Consider the following 16,064-nt stretch of genomic DNA (forward strand, 5'->3'; position numbering starts at 1 on the left):
AGTGATCGTTTATCTTCTAATTTTGGTCTGGTTGATTGTGATGTCATCGTAGCTAATAATACTTGAGGGAAATTTCATACAATCAATAAGACAACAATGATATCAGTGATAATGTCACATATTATGTGCAGTTATACAATGGTAGTGTCAAAGCTGCTCCGGAAGACATTTTCTGGTCTCTGCAAGAAATCAGAGTGAGAACAATGCAATCAGTGCTGCATCTAGTATCAAAATCTTGAAGTAACTGCATAAATAAGGACACGTGTAATTATAAAAAGACACAAAAGATATAATTGACTCGGTGTCATGGCTGCCAGATAAGGAACAGCGTGTATCTACAGTCGACAGTTCCCGTTTTCTGACAGATCCCTTCACTAGAGCTAAAATGAGCTCTGCTACTCACTCAAAAGAACAATCTGCTCATATCACTGTTTTCTCTTCCCTGCTCTCAACCACCATCTTGTCAAAATCCACAAGTCCTCCTAATACTCCTTTATACCAGTTTGGTCAGTGTTGTTTGCCACACAGTGATGTTTTATTTCCTCTCAGACATCACGTATACAACTTCACACTGGCTGAGACATTCCCAGAAAATTCCAGTAAGTCCTTCATCGAATCTAGTAAATGGGTCAAAGACATATGATACAAATCTAAATTAAAACATGTCAGTTTCTTTGTATTTATGTTGTTTCCATACAGTATGATTTCTAAAACTTGTAAACCATTTTCAAGACTTTATACCGTTTTCAAATCTAAATGTATAAGCTCTAAACATATCATGTGGTGTAATCATCATGTAAAAAGCAATGACATATCTAATCATCTCATAAAAACAAGGACCTTTTCTTTACAACTTTAATACATGTACATTTACATATCTGAGTTAACATATATATATATATATATATACAAACATGCAAAAAAATAAGAAATCAGGAAGGGGGCCAACACTTTTTCACACCACTGTATAATATATTATTATAAATTATATATATTATTTGTTGTGAGCTTATGTTTGCTTTTTTTAATTTCGTTGTGTTGTGAGCTTATGTTTGCTTTTTTAATTTTGTTGTGTTGTGCACTACTTGGCCACCGTACAGAGGTGTATTCAAATCATCATATGTATGAACAATGTTTTTGAACAAATTAAAAGATAACACTGTCACGCCATTGACCCACATACTGTGAAATTACAGAATTTTCTTTTTTTTTGCAGTTAAAAGTATTCTTTCTTGAAGGAAGATGTTGGTATGCCAAGTGTTAACGGCATTTTTTTTTTTACATACCACATACTGTGTCATGTTCCTTCTGTGACAGCCGTGTGAGATACAAGCCTTCCGTTCATCCTACCCACCCTGCAACCTGAATGAGGGCCAAACCTCCCACTCCCATAAGCCTGTTAAAAGAGCTCATGTGTGGCAAATTCTGCACTGAACCTTCAAAGAAAACTTGAAATAGGTCTCGTCCATGAGTAAGTGGCGAAAAAAGCGAAAACAAACCGATCCATCCAATAAAGTCCGCTCTGATGCATTGCTATTCATAGGCTTCCACTAGATTCTTATTTATGGAGCACTGAGCAAAATACCGAGGCGAGCGGTCAGTTGCAACCGTGTCCGCAGGGAGCAGCAAATCTGCCATTGGGGAACATATCCGTTCATCTAATCCTCAGTTTTAATTAACTGAATTAACCGAAGCCGTTAATCTAAGCGATACACAGCCGGCTTCATTTACACACGTGAGCTTTGTGAGTGTCGGATGACACGCAAGACCTATATCATCGTTTTTTTAAATCCCCGGGATGACAGGTGCCACATAAAAGCCGTGCTATTCCATTTAAATGTGCATAACTCAGTTTTAAAGGAAGCATGACACAACTGTGACGACTTTGAAGCCCAGCTTTATCCCGCGCTTTGGAAAGGCTGCCCCATCTGACTCTGGCCACCTGAGGGGACTTAGGGGGAGACCTGGCAGATAGGAAGCCTATGTCGCAGCAGTAGAAAACCAATTTTCCGTTTCAGAAATCAGACGAAATCTCAGGCCCGAGCAGCAGGGACGCAGCGCCATTCAACCTCTGGCAATTTCGAGACCCCACACGCGGGGGTGGAAGGAGCGTAGCAGGTGAGCCGAGGCGCCGTTTTATTTGACTAGAGCTGTATTTTTGCTAAGGACTCCTTGACGCTGCACTAACCTGCCGTGAAGCAGCACATCGGAGGAACCGAATGAAAAATGAGGATGGGAAAGACAGGATTGCTATTAGAGACGGAGAAAATGTCTTCCTGTGGAACAGCAGCTATGAGAGGAAGGCAGCTCCCTAAGCACACAGTGGGGAGAGAGAGAGTTTGCACAAGTCTAATTGGAAAGCACACAAGGCCAAGGGAACCCAGAGCGAGATGTCTGTATAGGACGGGGACGGTTCATGGGATGACTACTGCAGGGTTGGGATCATCAATCAAGGCTTGTTACAAAAGTTTTAGACTGTGCAATATCGGTTTACGGCGCCGACTACACCACAACTCAAGAGCGCCGGGGTTCAAAGAGCAACCTGCGAGAGGCATTTTGGCTGACGCTAACAAAATTTAAATTGCGCTTTGTGGTTCAAAGTTTGCGTACGATTCAGGGATGGAGGATCTTCACAGGCACAGAGACACCTTCCTCAGCCCGCCTAGAGCAACTGTAAAGGATCCAAATCCATCTCGGGCTGAATGTATTAGGCAAGGCAGCTTGGGGGGGAAATGTGTAAATTTGCAATTGTTATTAGATTGTGCATGCGTTGGTTATCTGGGCGCTGCATGTGGTGACTCATAAACTCTCTGGGAAGAGTTTGAGGGTAAAAACAGCGCACTTCAAACCCAAATAATTCACATTTGAAATTATAAATCAATTTGTACCCTTCAATAAGGCATGCCTTCAACATGCATCCAAATCCAGGCCGAGGGCTTCAAACAACGTCCCTCTGATGTGCGAGTGAAAATATACAGTGTCTCTCTCTGACCCCATGTGTCCATTCCCAAGGGAAGCTGCCCCTATTATTTCTACCAACCACACGTGTAATGGGATCCCCCAAACCCCAAAAATGGCTTTCCTCGTCCTCTGTGGGGTCCTACCTGATGGGAAGCGCTCGATGACGGGCTGGTTGTCCACTTGGAGGGTGGCGTTGCCACCGCTACGCGTAAAGCGAACCACGTGGTACTTGCCGTCGTTCACGGTGACTGCAGGCTCATCTATGGTGATGTCATCTGTGCCCACATTGAAGATCACACCCACCTTTCCTTGTTCCTGTGCAAGACAGTTATTTAGAGGTGGACATTAGGGATGAGACATGACAGTTGACTAGTCGATTATTGAGGTCAACTAGTTTCTAGATTGTGGGCACTTTTGGCCCTGTGGATTTGTGGTCCAAACAAACACACGTTTTATACTTTAACTAGTTCATTTAATTTGTTTAATAACAACGTCTAACAGTGCAAACACATACATTATAAATCTGTCATTTTTTTCAGTGACACTGTAGTGGGAATTGGAAAAGCTAAACATAACTAGCATTTAATGTGTCATAAAGGCATTATTATAATGCAATTATATTTTCACACTTATTTGACACAATTTAACAAAATGCAGCATGACTGGAAATGAAGCACAAAAAAATATTCTGCTAACAAGTGATATTTTTCTTTTTCTTCACACATCATGTCTCATACTGCATTAATATAAATGTTTACAAATTTTTACACAATAAATATTCAATGTTCAAAAGGCATATGTTTACATTTAATATTTTAATTATACAATGTATTTGAAAATGTTTTTCATGTAATATACAGTATAAATAATATTTATTATGACTACATTAAAAATGTTAGAAAAAATTTTAAACTGTGCAAGACTGAAATAAATTAAATAAAAAGATACCGGTAAATTGATATAAAACACAAAAATCTATAAACAGATTAAAAATTCTATAAAAATTCTATACATAAAATAATTTAGTAGTAAAAGAGTTGTAAAACCATAAAAGTAAATGAAAAAGAATAAAAAAATACATAAAAATGAAAAATAAATGATGAAAAGTAAAAGGTTTTTAAGACATTAAAAAAACTAAAGATGTTAAAAGTAAGAAGGTACACTTGATAGTTTAAATAAAAATAAACCCGTGACATAAAAGTGCCCTAAGTTGAATAAAGCTCCCTACACATGTATTTTTGATATTTTAGAGACCTTTTAATTAGTGTGCTGACAGCTACACAGTTTGTAAACGCCCCTACAAAACGTGTCTGATTGGGTTCAGGTGAACCCGAAACAACAAAGCCCTGTAATTACACAGGGCTTTCTTTAAGACCAATTAGTTGACTAGCTGTTCAGGCAACCCACCTCCAAGTCAATTTTTGCACATGGGTATAACCAATATAGAGATACATCATGCACCATCACATGACCTAATCATCCAGAAAAATCTCTGGATCATGAAGCAATTTAAAACAGCGATATTTAAGGGTATTGGATGTGACAATAAAACGAAATGAATGATGGCGAGAACGATAGGGAATATCTTGTGAGCAAAAAGAAACATCTGGTCATGCTACAGTGGCTCACCCTTGGGAGAGGAGCTCAGCAGTGTCCTTTGTAATGCAGGAGGGGAAATGGAGTGTGGCTCCATGTTTTACATTCATCACCGCTCCTTCTCACAAAGGCACACACACAGTGGCTCGCCAGCTACTGACATCCTGACATGTATAACTACTGACAGTTTCCTGCTGTTTTTATTTTAACAGTGATTCAATTCTACCCGCCACTAGCCACCTCTGGGGGGCACACTTGAACAGTTGACACCTCAGAAACGCTACCTCGTTCACATTGCTGGCGTGGAATGTGTTACCATTCTACAGCTTTAGCATCGTCCAATGTCAGTCACTGGAAAGAGCCAAAACAACAATAATAAAAAAAGTGCTTCGTGTTCTCTGACACAAAGCCACAGACAGATTGCTAAAACTTCCACACGTTTGGAGTTTGGATATATTCCTTCATTCCTCTGACCTCAACTGACAGGTTCTCATTGAGATGCTGATGTCTGACAAATATCAAACAGAGCATGAGGTGAATGCAGAGTGTGTTCTGGAATCTAAAGGGCGGAGATAACAAACTAGCGAGTGTGTGCTAATGCTAGTCTGATATCAATGTCTCCTCACCATACAAATGAGGGCAAATCTACTGAATAAATACACAAGAGGATTTCATCCAAATGTTAAACTACACAAAAGCAAAAAATAACAACAAAAACCAGAACACTAGAAGAGAATATGAAAGGTTATGTTTTCATAGAAAGAAAAAGATACCTTTTTATGCAAGCCTAGCCATGGTTTTTGACTTTCTTGAGATGCTGATTGAGTCTTACATGTTAAGCTAGTTAAAATTCACACCAGTATCCAATACTGATGCGGTACTTCAACAGCTATGATGAATAACTGAAATTCCTCCAAAAATGAAATAATTCAATTTAAATGTCACTTCAGTTCAAACACACTCTGCTGTTACAGATTCATTGTACCATCACAATCCATTTTGTTTAAGTAAATCCAGGTACAAGAATGACAGGAATGAAGAAGGTTTTTAATGCTCCAGTCTCCTCACTCTCCATTTTACTCTATTTTTCATTTGGTTCGAGATATTCCTATCAAGCATGAATGATACTGGGAACAGAATGGTTCACAGGATATGGAAAACAGCAGAATGTGGATAAAAATATGGTTGATTACAAGGACAAGGACATGACTTACTCTAACTGAAGCAGCCAATTGACAGCAAATGAAGCATTTTACGGTTGCATGGATAGACTGAAGCTCTTTGCAAAACTATAACAATAACTGAGACATGATCCAAAAAAGTCCAGTTACACAAATCATACTCACAAAAATATACAAGAATCGATCACCTTTTCAAGCAGTCAACTTGATCTGCATAAATCTTTGTGTGAATCATATGAAAACAGTGCATGAAGGTAAACAAAGCAATTCATTCTCAGTGCATTCTCCCTCAATTGTTCTGAAATGGCTTTGTCTTATTGAAGTTCACCTACTCTGAAAATTCAATAGACATTTTCATCTTCTAGTACAGTCGTCTGGACAGATAATGTTCATACTTTTGCCTCATCTTAATGCTGCTCACTTTTCCTTTCTGCTGATCCTGCACATTTCACTCCTTGTAAAGTATTTATTCAAATATCTCTATTCACACGAAAAAACTCGTGAGTTACACTTCAGCAGGTGTTGAAGTGTCCTCTAAAGAACTTTAGCCCAAAAGTCCTTCAGTCCTCAGCAGGAATTAGAGACAGTGTTGTTTGTTAAACTCGGCTGTACAATGTAGCTCGAGGACTCTCTTGGAAGATGAAACAGAGAGATATTGAAGGACAGAGTCAGGAGATGAATAATGGATCATTTATTCCAAACTGCACAATCTGTGGTCCCAAGTAAGGGGTACGTCAGTCCCCTAAGTGCACAATGACCTCCCGATCTCATGACCATAACAAACGGCCAGCAACAGGCTAACGTAAGCAATCATTCATGACTAGAAAGAGAAATGACAGTGATTTATGTTCCAGAGCCTCTGTGTTTGATGCAATACTGATGATGCATATGAGTGAAGGGCATTGTGGGTGACTAATCTCTCTAGAGCGCGCCGCTACTGAGGCAGGACACAATCACCTGTCAACAGCCTGTCCCTGCTGGCTAAAGTGTAAAACACCTGGCTTTAATGCCCAGATGTCAAACATCTGGAAAAACAAAATAAAACAAAACTGACAGAGCAAATTTTGTAAAGGGCAGAAGATAATGTGAATAAAATGCCCAGATACACAAGGGCAATGAATGATACATGCTCAAGGGTAACTTTACTGAATAGTTGTGCCACAGAAACCTGCATCTCAATCACATGTGCAATCCGGTTTAACCAAATGCACATTGGTTTAGTAGTAGTGGAACATTTTAGATATTGCATCCTACACAACCTAACACTCAGAACCGACCTGTGTGATAAAATATGCACAATTTTTACTAAATTATTCCCTCAGAATCAGAACTGATGTGGGGTTTTAAAACTGTTTTACACTACTTTTCTCAGAACTTTTCTGCAGACCCCATACTACTCCCTTTGCTGCCCCCAGGGGGTGTCTGATAAAGATTTTTAAAAATCAGATAAAAATAGTGTCAAGAATTATATACACACATACTACTGTCAAAAGTTTGGGTCGGTAAGATTTTGTTTTTGAAAGAAATGGAACACTTTTATCTTATATTCAAAAGGGACGCATTGCATTGATCAAAAGTGACAGTAAAGACATCCAAAATGATTTAAAAGATTTCTATTTCAAATGAATGCAGTTCATTTCAAAAAAGAATCCTGAAAAAACGTATCATGGTTCCCCTAATCTTTTTAAGCAGCACAACTGTTTTATAATAATGTTTCTTGAGCACTAAGTCAGCATATTAAGGTGCAGTCACATTCATAAAATTTGGGTGAAATTTTGTGGGCAAAATTCAGTCCGCTCACACAGAAGTCACTTTCAAAACCAAGCAGCTTTCTGTTGGTCAGTGCAGCAAATTTTTGTGACCAATTTGAATGAGCGAAATCTGCGCAATGAATTTTTCACCCTCCAAATCGCACAGATTCCTACCGAAATGAATGGAATTCTCTTGCAAAATTTTGCAAAGCAACTGTAAAAGTGACCACACCTTTAGAATTATTTCGGACTCATGTGACACTGAAAACTGTGTCTTCAAGTGACTGGAAAAAACAGTACTTATTAGATGCTCCTTATTGTGGGTAGGAAATAATTAAAAAGTAGTTTCAACTTAATATAGCAGGACAGAGAAAATAATACATTTTCAGATCAAATTTTAGACATATTTTTTGTTCCACCTAAACAGGACTTCATTCCCGTAAATATTTAACGGGCTTAGAAAATGCTAGGAGATAATCACATTTGGTGGTCCAAGCATTAAAGGATTAGTTCACTTCCAGAATAAAAATTTCCTGATAATTTACTCACCCCCGTGTCATTCAAGATGTTAACGTCTTTTCTTCTTCAGTTGAAAAGAAATTAAGGTTTTTGAGGAAAACATTCCAGGATTTTTCTCTATACAGTGGACTTCAAGACAAGCATTTGTGTTTAAAAAGTATATACATTTATTTATTTATTTTTTAGAAAATGACTGATCGTTTCGCTAGATAAGACCCTTATACCTCAACTGGGATCTGTGTATATCTTTGTTTCGGTTTCTCCTTTTGAATGACGAATATATACTATTGATAGCTGCTGATATAGACAGTTAATTCCTCTCACGCATGCACAGAACGCACGTGTTAGTTTGCCGTCGGTTGTAGTCTGTGCGGTGTGTTCGAGCACAGCTTTTTGGTCCGATGCTGCCGACGTGAGGTGACAACACCGTCGGCTTTCGTCGCTGCTAGTTCTTTGAAGTCAGCTTGGTGTGTCCCGGCCTTAACCCTTTTTGTGAATGTAATCTCCCACACACACACACACACACACACACCACAACAGTCAAACTGTCGAGCTGCACTCTAATTTGCCCTTGCACTGTAACAAAGCTCTTTTCTCTCCCTCATATGGCCTCCGAAGCACATCATCCCACTGCTCCTACTGACCCTGTGTGACCACACAGGCATTGAGCTGCCACATCGGGTGCAGCTCCTGTTTGAGCTGGGAGAGTTTATAGTGTCTAGGAAAGAGCTGGAGCATTATGGTATGGAAGCTGATGAGGGCAGAAGTTGAAGGAGAGGACACAATCATCCCGCTTCACTCTTTCCCTGCCCCCATGCCCTGTGGGTAACCCCAGTGCTGCTTTAAAATGGTTGATGTCCTCCACACAAGGTGAGTGAGCGAATGGATGCCAGTGGCGATTTGAGGAATTTTTTAAAAGAGGGGAGCCTCAGAGGGGCTCAAATAGGCAAGAAGGGTCAGACATAATAATTACGAATGGATGCCAGTGGCGATTTGAGGAATTTTTTTAAAAGAGGGGAGCCTCAGAGGGGCTCAAATAGGCAAGAAGGGTCAGACATAATAATTTGTGTCAATGTGATTCCATGTTCTTGAAATGTGGATTTAAGGCATCACACTTGCCTTCTTTTCAAGCAACTAGAGAGGAAAACTGTATCTTTTAGGCCCACCCACTGTCTGAATATTTTAACTTCTACATAAAGTGTTAATTAACCTAAAATTAATCTGCTAGATAGAACAAAAAATGTTAAGAGAAAAGTACAGCAGTGTACAGCATAAGGAATCTGGGAATTTTAGAATGTACAGGATCATGATGCATCATTCAGTATATCGTTAACAAAAATAAATGGAAACATTTACTAATTCAATGTATAGCATAAAATTGAAAACCATAAAAAGGGGACCCATGAAAACCATGAAACCATGAAAATACTGCCCCAACTACTGGGACAAAATAACCCCTTACTGAGGCCAAGAAGACCCTCAGAGTAAACTTCATTAGATTTCCCACTGAAGGTGCCATTAATGTAAAATACTAATGTTCTTTAAAGGGAAAGTTCACCTACAAATGAAACTTTTGTCATCATTTACTCACCCTCATGTTTACTCACCTTTATCAATGTCTTTCTTCTGCTGAATACAAAATATGTTATTCTGAAGAATGTTGGTAACCAAACAGTTGACGGTAGACACTGACTTCCATAGTATTTTTGCCCATACTGTGGAAGTCGATGGCTACCGTCAATTGTTTGGTTACCAACATTCTTCAAAATATTTTTTTGTGTGTGTTCAAAGAAATGTATATACAGATTATATGAGATTTTGTAACATCAATGATAAAAAAAAAAAAACCTGTATTGACCGCCATATTGAATTTAACACCAATGAAAATGAGCCTGTGAGGGACAGACTTACAATCTTTACAATGGCTTGCACTGTATAACGGTCCTAGATAATGTAATTTTCCCCAACTCATAACGTTAAGAACTATTTTATGGGGTTTTAGCTAAACAATAGGCGTGTTGTTAAACAACAGTACAATCCACTGAATGGACTGTATTTCTATCCCTCACAACCTCGTTTGCATTCGTGTCAAAAATGAAATATGCCGCCACCCTGACTATGGTTTATTCTACAGTAAATGCTGTTTACATTTTAGATTTAAAAGGCTTAATTTATCTAAATTAACAAGAAATGTGGTATCTGTCATCTAAATGGGCTTTGTAGATAATTCTGACAGGATTTCAAATTGGTCACATAACTTCCCACTAGTAATGGGAGAAGGGTTAAAATGCAAACAATTATAAGTGGCTCCTTCTTCATGAGAGAAACAAAATTCCACGTCCAGGCACTCGCATAGATTTTAGTTTTTAAAAAGCTTTCATTTTCAGGGCTACATATTAAAAAGCACCAACATGTATCGGCCCAAACAGGTCTTCATCAGGGTGCCAAATAACAGAGAACAGGAATAGTTTTGTTCTGCTTCAAAGTGTTTGGCTTCCAAAAGCCTATAATCTTCTGGAAAGGGGCCAATTCTCCTTGACCCCACCCCTAGCCTTGTCTACGGTGGCCGTCCTGTCATTGCATGTCGGCTAAATGAGAGGTTGTAAGTGAAAGCTCCTGGTTTTTAAAGACTTTGCTAGATATCACCAGAATTCATGTTTCTCCCACTATGACCTCATGCTGGATCAAACTTCACCAAGACCAGCTACAATCTCCTTCTCATCACTTAATCATTTTTTTAAAACCCTATTATAAAGGATCTTGTAGCATGAGTGCCATACAACATGGGGATGCTCAACACCTTTTGTACCATTACAGCCCAGCAGGACATGATTTATCGAGGCCGTAGAGCTGCCAGGAGAGACAGTGCGGCCCAGACGCAGACATCTGCTCGCTGCTTAGTTACTGTAGCACAGATACTGCAGATAGTCAGGAGAGATGGGAAAATGGAGAGAGTGCAGAGCATTGCAGTATCGCTTAGATGTACTAGAATGGGAGAAATTGTAACCCTCAGAATGGCCACTATAGGAATGGAAGCCATGACTGAAAGTCATGTAGAGGCATTTTCTGTTTATTTTTAATCTAGAACAGACTATAATGCATTTTTAGCATGATTTGAGCTGAAGAAACAAATCTTCTGATATCACTGCTGCCAGATGGTATTGCTGATTTGTAACATGTGATTGAAACTAAATGTCTTGACACAGTTTGAGAGTTTCAGACTTTTTTCCTTTAAGGGACTATAAGCTACACTTCTAACCTAAAATAGATGCTAAGATGGCCGTGAGCGAACTGACCTGCCTTAAAAGGACTTGTAATGAAATTCTGATGTTTGAATATCTTGTCAATAAGTCAGATACGAAGTCTGAATCCATCCTGGTTCTGTCCCTCAACATTCCTGTTTATTTTTCATTATCCTCTAAATAAAAGGTTTAAAAGACAATGTGTGGGGAAAATAGAGGCATCAATTCTTAGATTTAAAAACTGCTGGATACACTTACATATACATGTAGTTTCTACAGATTTAAAACAAGCAATCCAAATGTAATATCAACCAGCATGTCTCATGAAAACCTACACTTACCCTGTAAGCATCAAAAACACTTCATAATGGAGATGTGATTGTTTTGAAGGTTTAAAATGACTGTTTAAGGAATGCTTGCTGGGCTCGAGACTGTGAGAGGTTCGTGACACAGAATGATGGCTGCTTCAAAACCACCCAGAGGAAAAATAAACCAGCCGGGAAAGATTCATTACCTGTCAGCATTTACCTTCCCACAGAGCCTATGACCACTATTCAACTCTGCATCTTGAGACTACAGCTGAAAATCATACTAAAAAGACAACCAGAAGCCCGCAGCGATTCAACTTCAACATCTCTGCTCCGAATTGAGGCAGACAACCTTGTTTTGTTTACGTTCTCTCCCTCTAAATTGGAATAGCCCTCTTTTCATTTGCATGAGCGCTTTGAAAATGCCTGCCCTACTTTCCGGAGGAGCAAAGGCGAGGTAAAGCAGAGGAGACAATGACTATTAAGGAAGCTAATTTTGAATAAGAGAGCCTGTAAACCCTTGAGGCAAATTTAACCACAGGCTTTTGTTCTGCCAGTGCAGAGTCTATCTGATAAGAGACAGGCTGCTCTGCATATTACCGATAACACTAATTAAAGGTAAACATGTCTTCCCGATCGGTGTGCGGAGGGTGGGCAGGGAGCATCGAGCGAGGGCCAGTGATCGTGACCTTTGGCTGTGCTGCTCTAACGCATGGGCTCACCTGTCTGTTTACCCACACACACTGCGGGCTAATGGGAGTCACCGAACATGACCTTCACAGTCAGTCGGAGGACAGAGATAGGCTTAAAGAGACAAGTGCCATTGTTCTCTCAGGGGATTTTTTAAACATTGGGTAATTTGACAAAATGAAAAGAGCTTAAAATCCCTCTATCGTATCAAATAATCTAAATTTAGAGTCTAATAGTTCAAATTCTGCCATGCGTTTCCTTAAAGCTGCAGTGTGCCATTTTTCTGTCAAAATACTTTCTCTTAAGTTGACATGAAATGGAAATTCAGTCTTATTTTCTAAAAGCATATAATGAATCTTATTGTGAACAATTCATACATGCATGCGTTTCATGTTTTCTTTTTTGAACTGTTGATTTATTGATCAGAATGTCATCAGAATGTCATTTTTTTCTTCTTCTGGTGTATGCCAGACTTCTCTAAAGATTTCATCCACTTAAAACACGCTGCTTTCTTACAATTGACTGCAAGCTCGCACTCAGATCTGTCTCCATTCAATAATAACTGAAGGACAGAAGTCCTCGCCCTATTTTTTCTTTTTCTTGTTCGATTCCATTTCACTTGGATGTACGGTATGTCACAATAGAGAATAAAATATCTGTAGCTACTAGGGATGCAACAAGTTAGCCCACGGTTCAATACATACATACATAAGTTGCGATTTTAATTTTTAAAACAAATTACCAACAAAAAACTCCTGTACACTTCTGTACAGTGGAGAAAGACATGGATTATTATATGTCTACTTAAAAATGTCATTATGTTTCCTATCTCTACCCAAAATACGATGGATTGGTCATCATTTCATTCATACTGGATGCCAGAGGGCGCCCTCGTGCAGAAACTCCACATTTGCATCACAGAAGTAATACAGAACTCATGACACTCCAGGATATCCCTATTATCGAAAAAAACAAAAAACAAAAAACAAACATCCAGCTATCACTGTAGTTGAATAAAAAGACGATTTTGAATGATGAAACAAAGACAATAAACACTCGACTACGACAACATATGGTTTATCTGTGTTCTTCAAGCCATCTCAGGTATTTTCATGTTAATTATGTATATAGTCCATTGTTAATCGACATATCCTTTATTGAGTATAGATTATATTTTCTGCCTCATTCTGTGATAAAAAGCCACCTCAGATCACAAAAGGAAGTTATTTCAAACATTCGACTGGTGTTGTGGAGAAAAAACATGTTATAATGTTATCTTTTGTTGGACAACAGGTTTAGAAACGCTTCTCATTACAAGACAGCAGATGATGTTCGGCTTGTGTTGCTTTTTCAAATGCACATTATAAGTGGAGAAGCGTTTCCTCATCTCAGTGCATACACTCATGGAAATTATATGCAAAACTGAAAAAAAAAAAAAAAATTCACAAATGCGTATTGAACAGTGGATGTCGTACCGAACAGTTCAATACTATATTGACAATTGTAGCATCCCTAGTAGCTACTTCCGTTTGAACAACTTTCAACACAACCAAAATGCTACAAAATCTCATATTGTTGGTCAGTGTTTCTTGCCAAATAAATAGTTGTAAGTTAACTGAGCGTAAAATGAAAATTCATAAATGCTTATTATGTATGCATTATGTATTTTTAACTTTTTTTATATTGACCATTGAAATTGGCCATGTCAGAGTCAGAGAGAAAATAATTTAGTCCACTCAAATTCTCATTTTTGAGAACTACGCCCACTTCTAATTTTTTAATGCTACACACACATCTCAAAATCCAATTTACAATGGCTGGATAGAACAGATAGATGGTCCCTGCCCCATTCCTTCCCCCCTTTTTCAGTAATCTGTTACACTTGGATGTATGTCACATTTAGGCCTGTCACGATAACAACTTTTTGTTGTGCGATATATTGCCCCAGAAATAATTGCCTTTTTTTTGTAGAAGCATTTTTTTAATTTGTACTAGCAGCACCTCATGACTACACCACGTTATGTACAAGAAGCTGCAAAAGACACAAGCACAAGTGGAATGTACAAAACATGGTGACATTAATTTTTAAGTAAATATATTGGGCGATATATTGCGTCACCAAAAATTATTGAGGTCATGTACATATATTGCGCGATAAGTCGATATATTGATTATTGCGACAGGCCTAGTCCCCAATATGGAAGGAAAGATCTGTTGTTTCTTCTATTTTGTTGCGGCTATAAATAACCATTTTCTGGTAAATAACCATTGGTAAAAACAGAAGAGGCACTGATATGTAAACGTAGGCTGTAATATGTGAACTGTACTGGACATCTGTTTTTTTTTACTGTGTAGTTTTAAAAAATAGTCTAGGCTATGAAAACTGTTGCATCATTAGACTATGTGTAGAGTTGCACTGCGTCCATATGTCTTCAAAATTTAGCCTCATGTTAATGGCAGCTTTGGGAAATGGGTGGTGCAGGGGTTTTCATTAAGATGGCGCTCTAGACGTAGATGACTGCGACTCATATTGGCCACATTGGCTGGTAATGAAACATCCTTTTAAGTCTGGATGCTGAAAAAGCTTTTCACAAGAGTGCATTTTTATTCTTGGCATGTCCCACATAAAATTCCCATCTTTTTTTTCAGCAGCTGAACGCCCTGCCACAATATAAGCCTACTCTTCTGGTACTTTCCTCTTAATGAACTGCGCTGTTTTTGTGTGCGACGCAGATCTGACGCAGGGGCCCACTTGAATGCAAAGTTATTAGCTACTCTCTCATATGGAATAATAGAATTTCCTTTTCCTATTACCAAACCCTGCCCTTGTCATTTGCCTTTTTGGGTTAGTGATCTTGAAGTTTCGTGACAACACTGTCTCATGAGATTTTCAAATAAAAATGCAATGTGGCTACAGGCCGCTTTGTCACGTGAAGTGTCATGACCTGTGGCTTTGTGGCTGCACTGAGTCAGACCTCCTAATGTGAGGAATGAAATGGCCTTAATCCAGTAGACTACGTCTAGACATCTCGCTGCATGGCTCGGCTCACCCCGCAGGCGACCAATGTGACTGACTGCTCGTAATAAGACACATCAACATTTTTGCAAAGAGAAAACAATCTCATGAATGGTAAAGCTTGACAGGAGCACCCAGGTTGTCTTGGTGTAAATGAGCTAGGCTTCCAAGAGACCCATCTTGAAGAGTGATTCAAAAAAAAAAAAAAGATATTTGTACAAAACAAATGAGGCCCTGGTAAGTTATTGAAATTCAGGAGAGAGGATGGAGAAAACAAAAGGATGGAGGGATGCTATACTCAGTGCAGCAGAGGAAGAAGGGAAGAGAGTCTAATTAAAGTCTGGGCACAGGCTGAAAGACTGACTTGTGACTAATCTAGCCTGAAGGCACATCTCTATTGCGGCATGCACATGGGCAAGACACTGCAAGCAAAAGCAGTCTTGTGGTCTGTTTATATTGCAGTACATGTTAATATTGCATTGAGGAGAGGCAGCCATTGCACATTAAGGTGGGCGGATAGGGAATATGGGGAGCTTTGAGGAGCGGGGGGCTTCGGTTGCTACAACTGCATAACTGTACATTCACATTCTCACAAATAAATACTTGTAGGATTCAGGGCCGTTTTACGGTATTGCGGTAATCATAAACACTAAGGTCCGAAGGCTTTTCTGCCCAACCATGCACCTTGGGTAGGAGAAGGTTGATTTTTAGTGGACTCATCCTCTTTTTGCAGGTTTGCTCTGACATCTATGACCATGAAAACCTTTACACGGCCCTACATTGTGCCCTTGGATGTGAGC

General features: G+C 39.0%; 1 protein-coding gene across 1 annotated transcript in view; it reads right to left on the minus strand.

Moving 5' to 3' along the window:
• The window catches only part of nrxn2a (neurexin 2a), a 431,782-nt gene that overhangs the window by 18,129 nt on the left and 397,589 nt on the right, over positions 1 to 16,064 (minus strand). The window contains exon 21 of the mRNA XM_016532627.1: positions 3,105 to 3,276. Within this exon, the coding sequence (XP_016388113.1) occupies positions 3,105 to 3,276 (172 nt within the window). The remainder of the gene's footprint in view (positions 1 to 3,104; positions 3,277 to 16,064) is intronic.

This window comes from Sinocyclocheilus rhinocerous, unplaced genomic scaffold, assembly GCF_001515625.1.
Source record: "Sinocyclocheilus rhinocerous isolate Xijiao unplaced genomic scaffold, SAMN03320098_v1.1 scaffold253, whole genome shotgun sequence".
Lineage (NCBI taxonomy): Eukaryota > Metazoa > Chordata > Actinopteri > Cypriniformes > Cyprinidae > Sinocyclocheilus > Sinocyclocheilus rhinocerous.